General features: G+C 45.9%; 5 protein-coding genes across 5 annotated transcripts; 3 read left to right on the top strand and 2 right to left on the bottom strand.

The window, feature by feature from the left end:
* Positions 1-222: 222 nt before the first annotated feature.
* On the top strand, positions 223-800 carry JR316_0002976 (uncharacterized protein; the record flags this gene model as incomplete). The annotated part of the gene is made up of 3 exons (XM_047888759.1): positions 223-393; positions 446-514; positions 570-800. 3 exons carry the CDS (start codon positions 223-225, stop codon positions 798-800), a joined length of 471 nt encoding a protein of 156 aa, XP_047751133.1.
* A 69-nt stretch (positions 801-869) lies between these two features.
* On the bottom strand, positions 870-1354 carry JR316_0002975 (uncharacterized protein; the record flags this gene model as incomplete). Its single annotated transcript, XM_047888758.1, has 2 exons — positions 870-1261; positions 1333-1354. The coding sequence occupies 2 exons, from the start codon at positions 1352-1354 to the stop codon at positions 870-872; spliced, it is 414 nt and encodes a 137-aa protein (XP_047751132.1).
* A 5244-nt stretch (positions 1355-6598) lies between these two features.
* On the top strand, positions 6599-7878 carry JR316_0002974 (uncharacterized protein; the record flags this gene model as incomplete). The annotated part of the gene is made up of 4 exons (XM_047888757.1): positions 6599-6773; positions 6827-7035; positions 7093-7257; positions 7306-7878. 4 exons carry the CDS (start codon positions 6599-6601, stop codon positions 7876-7878), a joined length of 1122 nt encoding a protein of 373 aa, XP_047751131.1.
* Positions 7879-8105: 227 nt separating this feature from the next.
* JR316_0002973 (uncharacterized protein) lies at positions 8106-13658 on the bottom strand (the record flags this gene model as incomplete). The annotated part of the gene is given in 10 exon segments (XM_047888756.1): positions 8106-9125; positions 9178-9474; positions 9569-9779; positions 9806-9892; positions 9908-10058; positions 10108-10850; positions 10897-11750; positions 11851-12007; positions 12050-13317; positions 13371-13658. 10 exon segments carry the CDS (start codon positions 13656-13658, stop codon positions 8106-8108), a joined length of 5076 nt encoding a protein of 1691 aa, XP_047751130.1.
* Positions 13659-14537: 879 nt separating this feature from the next.
* JR316_0002972 (uncharacterized protein) lies at positions 14538-16848 on the top strand (the record flags this gene model as incomplete). The annotated part of the gene is made up of 5 exons (XM_047888755.1): positions 14538-14852; positions 14907-15202; positions 15248-15373; positions 15530-15825; positions 15875-16848. 5 exons carry the CDS (start codon positions 14538-14540, stop codon positions 16846-16848), a joined length of 2007 nt encoding a protein of 668 aa, XP_047751129.1.
* Between the last annotated feature and the right edge of the window lie 227 nt (positions 16849-17075).

Below are 17075 nucleotides of genomic sequence, written 5' to 3'. Positions count from 1 at the left end.
CTGGTGGTGGAAGGAAGCAAAAAGGATAAGAGAGCTAAGCGGCTTGGGCCCCTGTTGCTCGTTATCCGGTTCACGATCACATGATTGTATGCACTTAATCATTTGCCCCTTGAAGCGCGTATCCGACTGATCGCCTAGATAACGGCTTGAGGCTTGTCCGACAAATATAAAAGGCCCTTAGTTATGGTGAGTCGCTATCTGTTATTGTCAAATTCCCCCAATATGAGTGTCCAGAACACCTTACCAAACATCCCGGAAGGCTACATCGCTGTTGATGGCCCGGACAACATTAAATATGTTGTCCCCCGCTTCATGTTATCCTCTTTGGAGCACGATTTGGAAACCATGGGTGCTACAGAGGATGTCAGTGTCACTAGTGCCGACCTGACTCAAGTAAGTGCAAGCTAATTATGATTTTCAAAATTCATTGCTAATTCTCTTACAGAAGTCTAATGCCAAAAAGTCTGATGCGTATATCACCCTGTCCGGTATTTTACGAGTGCCCCCCGAAAATGTAAGCCTATTTTAGTCACTTATACATTGGAGGAATTTAACTAAAAACTATTCAGTCTTTGACGGATCATGAGATGCTCGCACTTCACGCTGAAGTGTGTGCTTTGCAAAAGAGACTTGGCATTTCGTATCAGGATGCCGTGCATCGGCTTTTTATGGCGGAGGTTGCAAAATTGAAGGTGGCTGACGGGGATAGGAGATATCATGCATACATGGATCAATGCATGGCAAAAACTCTCATTAAGTTAGAAGAAAGGCATAGTATTCGTGAAGATCTTGAAAAGTAGTGGGATAGTTTACTGTAGCCATTTTTGTTATGAATGAATATTGTCCTTGAAATTGTACAATAATTTTTTTCAACCTACTAGTATTACTAGTGATTCTTGAATGACTCTCACACCCGCACCCGCACCCGCACCCGCACCCGCACCCGCACCCGCACCCGCACCCGCACCCGCACCCGCACCCGCACCCGCACCCGCACCCGCACCCGCACTCGCACTCCCACCCGCACCCGCACCCGCACCCGCACCCGCACCCGCACCCGCACCCGCACCCGCACCCGCACCCGCACCCGCACCCGCACTCGCACTCCCACCCGCATCCGCACTCGCACTCCCACCCGCACCCGCACCCACACTTGCAACCGCACTCACACTCACACTTCCACTCGCACTTGCACTTGCACTCGCACTCCCACCCGCACCCGCATCCACACCTGCACCCACACTTGCACCCGCACTCGCACCTACACTCACACTCGCACTCACGCTCTTGCACTTGCACTCGCACACTGCAAGTCGGACACCCAACACCAACATTCGATTTCTCCGACACCCATTGTGTGCAAGTGCCTACACCCGACCCACCCATGTGACGGGTACCTCCTCTCCACATTCAAGGATTGCACACAGTATAGTACAATGTAGATTACTATGTATAGATATGTCATATTCAGTGTATGAATGAATTTATTGAATCCCTATCATACGATACATTATACCAGTCCACTGTACCATGTTATACAGTACTATGTAGTCTTAGTATGTGGTTTTCTTGAATTCGCATTTCTTGGTATTTGCGAATAGTTTGGAATTTCGGAGTCTTTCAAGGACTTGACGTATGAGCTTGTCATGATCCTGTCTGGGTTTAGAGTAGATTAGTATGTCATTGATATATACAACGCAGAATATATCAAGGATGTCTCTTAGCGTGTCCTGAATAAACGCCTGAAATGTGGCGGGTGCGTTCGTTAAACCAAAAGGCATGACTGTATACTCAAATAAACCTAGGTGAGTTCGGAAGGCCGTTTTCCATTCGTCTCCTTCTTTAACTCGGATTAAATTGAATGCGTTTTTGAGGTCGATCACCGTGAAACGATCACAACCTGCGACTCTGTCAATTAAATCGTTCGTAAGAGGTAGTGGATACCTGTTCTTCTTGGTTATCGCATTGAGCCCACAATAATCTATACAGAGACAAAGTTCGCCCGTCTTTTTCTTGACAAATAAGATAGGCGAGGAGGCTGAGGATGACGAGCGACAAATATAACCTTTCTCGAGTTGTTCTTTGATATATTCTGCCAGTACTCTTCGCTCGTCTGGGGTTAATGAATAAATTGGTCCAAAAGGTGGTTCCTTTCCATCTTCGATTTTGATATTGATGTTGAATGGACGATGTTCAGGCATCTTGAGGACCTCTACGGGTGAGAATACGTCGAGGAATTCATGATATGCTTCTGGTACGGTTTTCCTGAGCACCTCGTCAGGGTCAGGTACATCGTCCACAGGAAGGGGTATTGGATCATCCTTGGCGATATCTACTGGTGCATCAGCGTCACTTGTCAATGCGTTGATACGTACTTTAAGTTCTGCATTTGTTGTGTACCAGACACAATTAATCGCAGCACTCTTGGCGTACTTCTTGAAACGTTGAGGGGAAAGTTTGGATATATTGATAGGTTTGTTTGGGGAACCATAGACAGGAAGCTGAGGTTCTGGAGGGGTGCACCAAATAGACAAGAGTTCCGCACGACTAGGGCCGGTTGGAGTGACAGGTCGAATGATTGATGGCATCGTTCTAAAATTAGAAAAGATGCCTGGTGTGAACTTCTCACGGACCGGAGTAGGAGCCGGAGAGAGATCTGGCAAAGATTGAATGATGGGCTTCTTTTGGAATAGACGTAGGCCTAGTCCGACTGAAGATACAGAAAGATGAGAGGTGACCGATGGACTTGCAAGACTATAGCCTTTGCCAAAGGCCGAAACAGGAAAATGATGATTGGCGCCGCAACAAGATAAAGCCAATTTGCCGCGGATCCAATCTATATCAGGATTATGCTCACAAAGCCAATCAAGGCCAAGAAGTACTGGATATGGCATAGAAACAATGCCTAATTTGATAACCTCTGAATGTGTCCGAACTTTGAGTGACGTAATGACGTCGTGAGTGAGAAGTCCAGAAGACAAAGGCCTGTCGTCGATAGTATAGATGGGGACAGGTTTAGGTTTGATGGTCTTGGGTAATGAGTGTCGTTTAACGAATGATTCGGAAATATGAGAGAGTGTCGCGCCACAGTCCACGAATGCGTAGGTTTTGATTGCTTGACGGTTAGGAAATGAGATCGTTATCGGAATAAAGAAGTGGGATCTATTCATAGGATCTAACCGGACATGATGATGAAACGTAAACCTAGGAGCACTAGAAACTGATATCCATTCTCCGCTCTTGGCACGGATGAATGGTGGGGCGTGACAGGATGAACTAAGATCAGTTCCATCTGTTGCCGAAGAAGTAGGAACTATTTCCTCTCCGGCTGGGCTTTTGGGTACTCGCCGTATTTGGCTTGACGAATGGGGCAAGCGTTCACCTTGTGGTCAGCACTACCGCAATAAAGACAAAGGTTCTTGTCAATGCGACGCTGACGCTCTTGAGGGTTAAGTTTGCCAGTCGTTTTTGGAGCAGCAGTTGAAACAGCATCGACGTCCATTGGGACAACATCCGGATTGGAAGCAACAGCAGAAGAAGTAGGAGGAGTAATGCGAGTTGGTTTGGAGATTGGATTCTTCTTTTCTTCGCGACGACGTTCCATGTCGCCTTGATGAAGATTAGAGTCAATCTGAATCACAATATACTCCCAATCGGCAAGTGTAGTAGGGCGATCTACAATTCCGACTAAGTGATCTTTAATGGTTGGCTTGAGACCCTTCATAAATCAATTAATTTTAGTCTGTTCGGTCATGTCGAGATGAGAAGATAACTCAAGGAATTGAGTTAAATAATCATGTGCGGATTTCGTTTGAACAAGGGCATCCAGCTTCTGGTCGGCGGTAAGCGTGAGTCTAGGATCTGCGAATTTATCCTTAAACGTGCGAATGAAGCCATCCCAATCATGAAGCAAGGGAGAGTTGATATTCTCAAGATGAGCAAACCACTCCAAAGGAATCCCGGCCTTAAGGTACATGCTAGCATATAAAACCTTCTTATGATCGGTCGGGAAATCCTGCGAGTTAAACTCCTGGATACGACGAAGGTTGTTAATGAATGGCGTGACTTCGTCCATTTTGCCACTAAACATAATTGGTTCGCGTATCTTGACATGTCCTCCTGAGGGTCTTGGAGTAGACGCTTGAACTGGTGGAGGTGCTGATAACGCGTGATTTTGCATGTTAAGAAACCGAGTAAAAGCTCCCTCGAGGTTGACTTGCTGAGTCGTGAGGGCCTCGAGCATACGAGTGAAATCGGTAACATATTGTGGCTGACTGGGAGTTGGGTCCTCGGGGTTGATAGGAGTAGATTGTTCAGACATGATGATCCGCAAAGAGGATTTAGACGGAATCAAACTTGTCAGAAACTCAAATATACAAAAGGAGAAGGTGCCCAAAATGGAGTGTGGAATTAGGAATCTGGCACTGGGTTGATTCCGTGAGTAAAATACAGACTATATACTATCCGAATCGCGAAACGGACTAAATACGTAGTTACTTGAATCAGAATACAAATATGTCAGCCCAAATAATCAGTCCCGAATCCAATACAATGATTCCAACACCTATCTAGAGTGCCCGTGAGTGTCCATGATCTAATCTACTAGTCAGTCACGAGTATCTATGCTAAATAAGTAGTTAGTAATTGAACGAATCATCACACTCGTGCTGGTGTTGTTGTGATAATACAGAATTTGTGATAGCAGGGAAGAAATATCAAGCTGTTCGCCAGAAAAAACCGACGTTAGGAGTGCACTGACAATTGTCTCCGCACTTTTTCGAGAATCTTCGAACCGGTAACGCTTTGCTCCTTTGGAGATCAATGTATGCCAACCCACTGCAGTGAGTTGCTGCTCTCGGCCATCTCGGTAACTCTCCCTTCTCGTTGACTCCGTAGCGTTAAAGTCGCCCCACTGGGTGGTAACCAGAGCAAGCCTAGAGTATATATTGGAGGGAGAATGCTGGAATGCCTGTGTAAGGACGGTAACTTCGTCGGGATCAGGTAAGCGAGGGCGATTTGTGGACACATTGGCCAAATATATCACACCCCCGAAGGTAGCAACTCTGCATCTGGAAAATATGTCAGGAAATTTTCAGTGATTTAAGTTACCCGACATTACATGGACTGAAGCCATTTGACCGTATCCCACAGAATGGCCTTGTCAGATATAAGCGAATTGTGGTGCCCCGGAAGTTCCACAAGAACCAGACGATAGCCCTGCGTGGTTGATTGGGCAGTATGCCAACTGATCTCCTCCATCAAAGAGTACTTAATGTCAGCGGTGGATGATACCAATCCATGTTCGACAGGCATAACTGGTTGATTGAAAAGATAGTTGATAAACTTATATTGAATATTGTTTTGAGTCTTTGTGGTGAATCGAATTGCATAAACGCTGACACACCGTACTCTTTCCAGAACCAGATGCACCAGCAACTCTGCGGCAAGCAGGAAAGGTTGCAGTAAGAACCAGTAAATTTAATAAGAAAAAGGCTTACAGAATAATGACATCTTTACTGCCGAAGTTGTTTTTTCCCGGATCGTTTGCCATGGCCAGAAATATTCTAGCAGTTCAAGGAAGAAGAGCCTCAAGCTGCTTGCAAAAATTGTCGTGATTACCTGTAAGTGTGAGAGTTCAAGACGAGCTTTGCGGGGTTGATTTGAACCAGATTCATCCTCATTTCACACCTCGTGTTCGGGTCGTGTTCAAGTCGTGGATGTACTTAAACAAGTGAGACTGTAACAGCCTCCAGATACAAACAGAAATAGTATTCGAGAAAAGTGGCACTGGAGACTATAGATGGTAAAGAAACGGAGAACGATCATACCTTTAAGGGTGGGTAGGGACTAAGGGTAGATCAGAGCTATGTTGCCATTCAATATCGATGCGCATAAAGCAAGCAGATCGACCAGTATCTCACAAGAAAAGTTCGAAGGATACGCATGTATCCGTAACTGATAAAGCTAAAGCTTAAAGAATTATGACTCGAAATGGATCACATCAGGGGGACAGAGATTTACCGTCTGTACCCATTAATGTCACCTATACCATATGACCTGTAGCAAAAAGCTATAAAAGCCCACCTGGAACAACCAATGCACTCTCATTTCCCCCCAGATCTTTATCCAGAAAAGAATATATTAATATACAGGCACATAAGACAGTTTATTTATAACATACATTACCTAAGATTTAATAATAAGGATATTACGTGAGACACGGTGGATTTACTCCCGCTACCTAATTAGGAGATTAGCGTGATGTACGTGTGATTTATCCTGGCAAATCATAGCGTACATGACGTGCCATTTAGCACTAAATGGAGCCGCCGGGTGGCATGCGGGATCCGCGTGTCGGGCTGCACGGGAAAAACACGGGCCGCAAATGAACCGGACGGGTCCATCTACATCCCGTGTATTGCAAGCAGACGGATCCGTTTTGACCCGTGTTGTGCTGAGACGGGTCCATTCATCCACCCGCTTCTGTATTCCGACAAATATCCGCCTTGAAGAATCATACATCGGATGACCGTTAATATATGTAATAAGGTGTATAGATTATACTGGCAGCACATTCCTTTCCACATACCCTGATAGCATGGATTATGCCTTTGAGCTAACCCAATCCCTCTCAAACTACATGAAGGCACAAATAGCTAGTCGTCTTTGGCATGCAGAACTGCCTAATCAAATCCGGGAAAACTTCAGTGCTGAGACCATGTTTGAGTGCAATCTAGCTGTGGAGGTGATTTTGCAGGCATTTGAAAATCAAGGTATGCAATCAATAAGCTTTGAAAATTGAGATTAAATAATGTGTGAATGGCAGAATATACGACGTGGGATGCAGAAGAATATTTGACTCATCTCAGTGCACGTTGCACGGGTCAGAATTTTACCGTTGAGGCTCGCCTGAAAGACAAGTTTTCTCCGGTGCATTCCGCGTTACAGTACCAAACCCTGCCCGGAACTGTGGTCGATAGTGCAGGCAACATATTGGTGTGGTACCTGCCAGGTATTTTGTCAGAGACAAGGGTGGTGAGTTTTAGAAACAGACCAATTAATTCATATATTATGCTTTCTAAAGAGTAACAGGAGAGTGTGTGGAATTCATTACGGGATATTGAAACAATGATTCACAAGGCGGTACCTTTGGCCACAAGCTGGAGGGTCAATGACAGTTACTTTCGACATGAGCCAGGTTGGGTTCAACCTGGAAATATTAACTTCTCCCCGGCATGGTTTCAGCAAGGCCATGAGGTGAGAAACTTGTATGCTAATTATTATACTGCCTCATATTTTCCTCAGACGTCCAACCCGCTTGAGGTCTCCTTGGACTTGTGTAATCCAATTGGACAGGAGTTTATACGAGACACGACGACATCTTCGGCTTTGCTGGGAGCCATCTTGAGCATTATACATCCCGAGCAGTACCGGGCGGGAATGAAATTTCTTCAACGGCTTGCTGCGGAACCGGAGCTTGTCCATAAGGCTGAAATATTGAAGCAAATTCTCACAATTTGGAGTTCGCCCTTTGGAGTCATGACCGTGATCAGCAACCGAGATACACCATACCATCGGGATAATGGGTCGTGCTACTCATGGTACGATTTTTTGATGCCGCTTGGGAAGGGTGAACACGGACGGCTTGAGCTTCCGGGCCTTGGACTTCGGTACAAGTATGATCCCATGACCCTTGTTGCAATTACCGGCAGGTTGCTTCAACACGGCGCGGTGTGCGATGGAGACAGGGCAGTCATAGTCTATTACATGCGTAGGACTGTATTTGAAGAGCTGGGAGTCCAAGAGGCAGGATGGTCTACTACGTACGATCTTTTTGCAAATTTACCGGCCACCAACGCTTTTGATTTTGAAATATGATCAGTTTTTGACTTGGAAGTTGGGTTTGGGGAAGATTTTTTTATATTTCCAAACCAAAACAGTACGAAAGCTACAGCACAACCAGAATTCTCTGTCCCAGGGTGTTTCCGACGCGTCCGCGCTGAGCTCTTCCAAGGTTACCGGAATCATCGGACTCCGCCGTCGTATTACCGGCGGAAAAGGCATCATCCGCCTCCTCTTCGATGTCCTGTGCGAGAGGTGGGCAACTAAGATTCCTCATCCCAGGGTGTTTCCGACACGTCCTCGCTAAGCTCTTCCGAGTTACCGGAAGCATCTGACTCCTCCGTCGTATCACCGGCGGAAGACTCCTCATCCGCCTCCTCTTCAAAGTCCTGTGCGAGATGCTCTAAAAACGTAGCTGGTGTAGAGGATTCAGTGGTATCGGACGTACTATCAATATCATCCTCTTCTCCCGGGAAAACAGGTCTTGACCTTGCGTTAAAAAGGAAGGCATTGCTGGTGTGTGCATTTGACGGAGGGCTGACGGAACCGGGCGTAGGCAGAGTATCTGTTGGGAGATGAATATTTGCAGTGTTGGAGGGTGGCGAATGATACCAGAGTGGATGAAAAGGTAGTTCCTTGACGGCAATAAAAGAATAAAAAATGTCGTTGATGTAAAATGAAGCGACTTTGAGCTTTGAGACCTTGAAGGACCGGGCTTGAGCCGTTATAGCGCCCCAACTGTCAGGAGAAGGGTGAACGGGATGCTGAAATTTGTATTTGGCTGAAAGCCCCTTGCCGTTAGAGAACGGGAGCTCCTTAGAGTCAATCCACATCTTCTCCAATACAGAATATCTGCCCAAGGCGGCCGAAGAAGTAGTCACTGCTTTATGGGCATTCTTCATTTTGTCCGCCACATTCCGGCGCAGGTGAGCCAACTCCCTCATTACGCCCGTTAGGATAGGCTGACCGCAGCGGGGACAGTAGGGCGGTCTGTGGTCAGAAATTGCAATTGGGGATGTTTCATCCCGCGTGTTTGCAACACGGGTCGGCGGATTGGGTTTCCCCGTGGGCGGTGAAAACGCGGAGCCGTGCTTTCCCGTCAACGCGGATCCGTGCTTCCCCGAGGTGGGGACGGATGTCCGTTCAGCCGCCTTTCCCTTGCCCTTGGGATTGTTTTCTTGATTTCTTGGAGGCCCAGAGGTGGATGAACTTGCGCCCTCCTTAGCTTCTTTCCTCTGATTATTTAGCCGGAGTACCTCTTGTTGGTATTCAGGCAGAACCACCTGGTGGGAAGGACGCAAATCAGATATAATCCACAGCAATAAAAAAACATACCTTGTTCCAAAATTCTCTTGCTTGCGATTCAACGGTAACAAAGGCAACTTGCCACTCATCGCCTTCAGCAAATCCGTCCCTCCACCAATATCCCCAGCTCTTGGTCTGATTTAAAATTTCATCATCTTCCCATGCTGACCAGCTTTGATTTAGAGATTCAAATAAAACAGCTCGATGGTGGGGAGTTCGGTTCAAAACGGCATGTACGCTCTGATTGAGAATTTCTGATATAAAAAATGGAATATCGACTTGGAATCCATTGACATAGCAGTATCCGAGTACTCTCAGCAGTATAGCCTATCGAGCAGTTCTCAATGCAAGATATAATAGTTCAAAATTACTGTCTTACCACCTCTAGGTCAAGCAAATACATCCATTTTTGGCGACGCACGGAGGAAACAGAGTCTCCGTTTGCAATGAACAAACGGTATCCGGCACGGATCCGTGCACCACAAATATGGACATGAACTTTGGCCAGAGCACGTCGCTCATCATAGGTAAGGAGATGATGTTCGTCCTCGACAGGAGGTTTAAAAAGCCGCGGTAAGTGCATGAATTCAACAAGATGAGATACAACAAGAATGTTCAAAGAACTGGTTAATCTGTAATTATAAATCTCCACACGGACGGATACTCCGGGTTAATTTGACGGAAGACCTTATCCGCGGCCCGCCCCAGATCATTCCACATGGCAATCTGCTTTTGAGCATTTGCCCTGTGACCAACTAACCTGTCAGGAACAAAATCATGCCGTGCACGCCATGTCTTTGCCATATACACATAAAATCTGACAGTCCATTCCATTTCCTTTTTTGTCAAGGCCAGCTCCTCTTGCCATCTATTCCTCTGAGCTCGCGCGCGGAGCCAGTTTAGCCTGAAGACTAAGAAACCTTTGAGAAAAAAATTAGAAATACAAATGGCAGTACTCACACTCATTAACGTATAATTGATTATCATTGTCCAGGCCCTGACGGGATCTCCAAATCCAACTTAGACGGTCCGAGCTTCCTCCGCGAATGTTCGGATCCGACACGGCATTACTATGCTTGCAATCATGGACTTGCAGAATGGGATATTGTTTCCGAATATTATCCTCGTCTCGCACGCCAGCAGATAAATAGATCATCTTCTGACGGTTTGTGTTGTAGAGTCGCCGGTGCAATTTCCAGGAAGCATTCAAAAGCTTGACGCCATCCCAAGCACGAGTCCCCATATAGACGGAGTCGGCGGTCCGAACCTGATATTTATACTGCCAAGAAAGCTGGATCAAGGCTGACCGGACCGCTTCCAGACAGTCCTCTGCGTGGCCATGTCTTATTTGAAGTTCAAGTTTGCGAAGCCCTTTTAAAATGAGGTTTGTTCCCGCGTCAAGGCCGTCAAAGAAATCTTGTTTGACGGCGGAGGGAAACGGAAGCGGCTGTCGTTCCGGATCCGCGCGGGTAATGTTGACATTTCCAAGATCAGGATCGTCGTTGTCACTGACTTCATAGTCAAGTATGGGAGCAATGTCCCCTTGAATATCCTCCAAGACATCTTCGCCCATGAAGGTCATAGCGGATCGACAGAAGGCTTCAACGCGGGTCCGCATGGAGCGACGTTTATTGACCAAGTCAAGTTTCTGCGCGGTGGAAGGATGCTTTCCGAGCTTTCTGACATGGTCCCTGAGCTCCAATCTAAAAACATGTTAAATTCTGTAGGATGCAATTGAAATAATCGTACTGCGCTTGCTCCAGTTTTAAGCCGGATGATATCCATGCTGCCTTTCCAGTAGCACCATTAGATGTAAGTTCCATATTTGAAAGATGCAATTCAATTTCTTGGCGTCCAGCAGCCGTTTTCACTTTGCTTGCCATTACCTTGCCAACAGCGTTGGCCACACCTTGTTCTCGGTCCGCTTCTGCTTTTGAAATTTCATCTTCCCAAGTGTTGATGAGCCCGGAATCTTGTTGATCCGTGATACCCCTATAAAATTGGTCTGTGATTCCGGACTGTTCCCGTGCCCGTTTGAACTTTGCAGCAATTGTTGCAGCCATATTAATGGTCTTCTTCCAGTTGGAATCCCCCATGTGGTCGTCCAAAACCTCTGCTCGATGGGCAGTGGTAGCGGAACGTGTACTCCGGGATGTGTCATTTAACACGGACCACAACGGCTCCAGGATTTCTCCGTCAATGATTCCCACACCCGGGACATAGGTGGATGCATAGTTGTAAAGACATTCCGTCTTGTGCCCGTGGACGTGAAATAAACCAATTGCAAAAATCATTTTAACAGAAGGTGGCCAATGCATTTTTGTGGACTCTGAGAGACGCCTTGCCAAGTTAACGCAATATTGACAGTTTATATCGTAGATTTCCAAATGTTTTGTGATTCCCTGTGTGTTGGTAGTTTCCCTGGCCTGAGTCAAAGACCAATCCATGTGCATCTGCTTTTCACCTTTGTCAAAATCGACAACGCTGGATGGACAGAAGCATCCGTGCCTAGCGCAAGCGTGTGCCCCAATTCCACGTACTCTCTTACCCGGGCTGACTCTGTTTTCAGCTTTCTGGGCGTGGTAGTTATGACATGTTTGTTCCTGATATTTTTTGACACGGAAAGTAAGCATCCGCCGTAGAAGATTTTGACACGGAGCGTAAGCATCCGCCGTGAAAGATAAATCATGGTAGATAACGCACCCGTTTATAACGTGGAGCAAGAGAAATTGCTTCCTTAATGTGCTCCTTGTAAGGGCCCGGAGCAGTCATGTATCCTTCTCCAACGCTCAACCAAACATCGTCTCCCTCGTTTTTCTGATTGAGGTGATCTGCTTTGAAATTACCATCTGCAACATAACTACGTATGTACAGATTGCTACTTGCTGTTAATTGCAGTCACCCTTGAAGAATAACTAAAACTTGCCTATCAGCATCATCAATCCAGTTATCAGGTAGGTTTATTCCAGGCTGTGGACAGGCGGGGCAGAATAAGGCCAACTTCCCTCTCCTATCTTCAACTTCGGGATGATCCTCGGTCCGCGTCATTTGTGGTACAGGCGGACCATCTAATCCGCCGTGTCCCAGAGACGGGTCCGTTGACATTCCGACTTCTTGAGACGGACTATCAGATCCGCCGTCAATTGGATCAGATACATTAATACCCATCCTCTCTGGTGATGAATCATGGCAATGACGATAGTAAGGGACCACCGCTTCTCTTGTATGCCCTTCTCCGTATTGTCGTCTCAGGACAAGGTCCCTGTATTCTCTACTAAGCCTTCTCAATTCACGATAGCGGTTCAGCACCTTTTTTGGAAACGCTGGCGAAGTCAGTCTTCGCAACTTTTGGTAATACTGATAAGCCGACATTTTGCACTCGAGGTTGTCCATCCGAAAGTCCTCAAGGACCTCAACTGTGAACACAGTTTGAACGTTTTCAAAGCTGGCTGCAAATAATCCCATCTCCAGATACTGTAAATCGATAGACGGAAGGCGGACGGACCGGCATGTGCATGTTCGCACGGGCAGATAATGGACTCCGGAGGTGTGCACAATTGCCTTGAAAGGAATTCCATTGTTGTCTGCTGCCTTTGGACGAGGTTGGTCCAGATAGGTTGTATCGACTTCCTCGAATAGATCATCGTCTTCATCGTCTCCATCGTCCAGCTCAACCAAATGGGGTACCTCCGGGTCCGCCAGAAGCTGAGCCGTAAAGGATTCTTGGTCATTGCTCGCAGGAAGCGGATCCAGGTCCAATCCGTGTTCATCTTCAAAGACGGGCGAATTGTTTCCGCCGTGCCCATGACTCCCGGATGAATTGTTTCCGCCGTCCCATCCTAGGTGGCTCGGATCCGTGGGATAAGGACAACGTTTCCCATTATGACCCAAATACAACTTGACACCCACTTCCCACAGAGCTCCCGGACGGAAATATAGACCCGTCCACTTCTCAACGCGGTGGAAAGGTGTAAATTGATGGTTTCTTCGCAGGCATTCAGAACACAAAATTCTAGAGCCAAAGCATTGGCAACATCTCCACACTCCAGACATTCCTTGACATTGCTGACACTGTCCATTCAGATCCGGATCCGGGGCTTCTCCTCCAATCATTGTTCCAAGATACACCTCTCGTTTCGGGAGCCATTCCCTCAGGTAATCATTTTGAGACTGGATAGGTAAAGTCATCCTGATCATTCTACTGAAAACATGTTAAAACATACCTTTCCTCCCGTTCTGTCGTCATCTAGCTGTCTCAGGTTATCAAGTACCTGCTGATCAGTTAGATCTCCCGGATAATGAGGTATTTCTTCTTCCAGAATGTTGTGTTCATGGTTTTGGAAAGAGTAAGTCGTTGTTTGAGGGAGGTTTGTTGATGATGATTCTGCAGGAAGTTTGTGGATCCTCGGCCGCCTTCTCTTTCGTTTCTTGGCCCCACTAGACCAGGAGGCCTCCCGAACATTGGGAAACTCCTCATCCGATCCCCTATCAGGTACTTTCTTGAAGCCCATGGATGTTGGAAACAAAGAGTCTGATAGCCTGTGAGCGCAGATCTAAATGTAGTATAACATGTTTATTTCTGTAGATAAATTTCCCTCAATTATGCCGTTTTAAAGAGGAGAAAAATAGCTTTCATATGACTTATCTTGCAGCATATTTGGATGAGTGAGTGAAATGTTATGAACAAAACTTAATCCAGAGATGCACAAAATGGACGTGATCCCATCATAAATGTACAATATGATGCAGAACGACCCTTTCAGAACCACACTTTGGAGTGTTTTTGAAATATCTTTTCACTGGCTGGCCCCTCATTCCTCCGGCGTATATCATATGAAAGATATTTTTAATAGCTACCGAATGACATTTTTTGTAGAATGTGAATCCTCGTATTTAAGGAGATATTCTCAATATACTAGAAAATGTGTCAAAATGAGCTCACTGGGATCATTATATTTTTTGAAAAAAATTATGCATTTGAATACCTCTCATGGTCTCTGAGATGACTGCCGTTTTGGGTTTCACAAGTTTTGGGTGAGAAGACGTGAATTTGCATTTTGTGTTTCTGTATCTTTACAGCCATCTGACAAGAATTTAAAACCTTGTAAAATTATCTTTATATAAAGCGCTAAATGTTTACAAAATTCCATGTTTATTGATTGAATGCAGAGGGAACTATTGCAAAATCATGAGGTCAATGTATGTGACAGCGACCAGCATGCTTTGATCATCGTGGCCGACGATGAAGCGGGATTACCTGATTGGGAAAAATATGACATCACATCATTTATTTAGTATGATCGGAAGCTTATTTTATCTCCGTATGACGTGAGATTTGACCAGATCACACAGATACTCATCGATAAGCTACTTGTTACATCACTGCAATTATGCCCACCAATGCATCCCCCGACGCGGATCCGCTTCCTTCTACCGCAAATGCCACAACCCACAACGGACCCAGAAACGGACAGACGGCGGAGGGTGACTTTCCGCCGGAAGAATCAAATATTTGGACAACAAAGGAAATGCGCGTGTTGAAAAAGCATGTACAGCCCTACAAAGATACATCAAAGTCATCCAAAGCAGACTACATACAGAACACTGTCATACCTGAGCTGCAAGCTACATGGGATCACAGATACTCTAGACGTGCTAGGAAGGAAGATAAGCAACTACACAAAGAATGGAAGGTGAAGAAGCATGTGAGCTCGTTGTTTCTTTGAAAATTTTGTTACACACATAAACCATCACAATAGCGAATATTTAATTGGTTTAGAAACCATGCATCAAATCGAATTGGTGTAAAATTGGAAGGATTGAACTCCCGTATAACCTTTCAGATGGTATTCCGTGAGGAGAAGTCGGCAGAGATTGACTCCGAGGTTGCGCTTCTATCAGGGAATGCTGCTCGTGGAAGTAAAGATTGGATGAAGTTTTATCAACAAGGACGTAAGCAGGTTGAGGCCAGATTGACTCAGGAGGAGCGGGACAGGTTCATGGAGATCCTCGAGGAATGGAATAAGAAAGGTGTTTCAAAATCAATGAAGGCAAAGTGAGTCGGTGGAACTTGTTTCCGCCGTCAATCTGACATCTGCAGGACTGCTGCCAGGCAAGGCAGAAAAATACTTCGACAAATGGAGAAACTTAAGTGGCAGAGAATGGGTATGAGGTCCATTACCTTTGAGGGGCATTATGATATTGAGGGTAAAATCGAATACTCAATGTAAGTGTTAAACACGGCATGAACAAGTTCCGCCGTGAATGCTTACGGCGGAAACTTTATCCGCCGTAAACACCCTACGGCGGATAAAGTTTCCGCCGTAAGCATTCGCGGCGGAATAATTTGGCCCGTATTAATGTTGACTGATGGGCATTGAAGGACCCAGACAAGCGATCTAGCACTCGACGATGTCAGAATTCCTTCCTTTGGGCAACTCTTTCCATCCGAGTTGGCCGCTTTTCACAGAGCATTTGTTCAATACCTCGTCCACATTTCAGAAATAGAGAAGGGTGTGGCCAATCCAGCACTGCCAGATGCATCGTTTCATGAAAAATCCCTCAAGTTTAGCAGCAATGGATTTCCAATAGTACCTAGTCCTATCTATGGCTCAACTGGGAGAGAAGTCGCTTATGCACAAAAGTCAATTATTAGAATTTACATGAACAAGGTTTATGGTGTGTAATTTGTCTATGTCCTCAACAAACTTGCTAACTATGTATACAGCTTTAGCCAAGGACAGGCCTGGTTCAAGTGTTCCTTGGGATGCTCTTGAAAGGCGTTCTGCAGAAATGATTGATCCAGAGTATTGGCCAAGTTCAATCCCCGTGACGGATCCGAGCCGGCTCCGCCTGGAGTCAACCTCTGCAATTCTCAAGCTATGGAGGGACCGTCAAGCCCAAGGAGACATCCCCTTTAAATTTTCAAAGGTTTTTGGAAATGGCTATGATATTATGGAACCTCTCTATCCGTCCAACTTGTTTGACGGCCTAGAAGCCCACCCGATACCTCCACCTCCTGCAGCAATAACCAAACGTCGCCTGAGGCAAAAAGCTATACGACTTCAAACCCAATCTTCAAGCGACTCTGAATCATCCAATCTGTCAGAGTTTGATAATGGACGGGGCAGTCCGGCATCCGCGATGCCACGCACTACTGCCAGATTTGAAGTCACGCCAGAGACGGATGAGACTCCTACCGACGCACCTTCAAGATCTAGCGAGCCACCCTCTCTACCAAGTAGATCCAGCCCAACAATTGTCAATCCATCATCCAGCCCAACTCCAGAGGTTGAGGAGGCGCCTCCCAAGCCAGCTAGAAAGATTATGCCAAGAAAAAGAACAAAGCCATATGTCGGAACGGCGGAAATGGACGGACCCGATGAAGAGAGTTCTGTACCGGCCCCAGTTAAGCCAAAACCAACTAGAAGGATTCAACCTAGGAAAAAAACAAAGCCCTACTCAGATCCACTTGACACAGTGGAAGAAAGTGGAGTTCAGACAAGAACAACCCAAGACACGGATAATACACGGGCCGGCAGGGACGTGACTTGTGATGCCTTTGTGGAGACAGTAACAAGTCCAGATACGGATGAAACACGGGCCCGCAGGAATGTGACTTCGGATGCCTTAGCACTTCAGGAAGCAAGTCTGCTTGTTGTAGCAGGTAAAAGACAAAGAAAAAAAACTTTGAAAGCCTAGCTGCTGAAGTAGATTCATAATACCTATTGAATGTGATGCTTTTCATTCTTATCTTGATGTTTCTCAAACATGTTTTCACACAAAATCAAAACAGAAAGCGGGTTCATTAAAAATCATCAAGTGCTACTTTTTGGGAGAGATATAAAACAGATGAGCACATGAGAGTAAAAACTATATACAGTCCAAATATTAAAAATTGTACAATGCAATCTATGAGACAAGGCAAA

This window comes from Psilocybe cubensis, chromosome 3 (assembly GCF_017499595.1).
Source record: "Psilocybe cubensis strain MGC-MH-2018 chromosome 3, whole genome shotgun sequence".
NCBI classification, from domain to species: Eukaryota; Fungi; Basidiomycota; class Agaricomycetes; order Agaricales; family Agrocybaceae; genus Psilocybe; species Psilocybe cubensis.
Note: the sequence above shows the minus strand (reverse complement) of the source record. Positions and strands in the feature narration are given on the sequence as shown.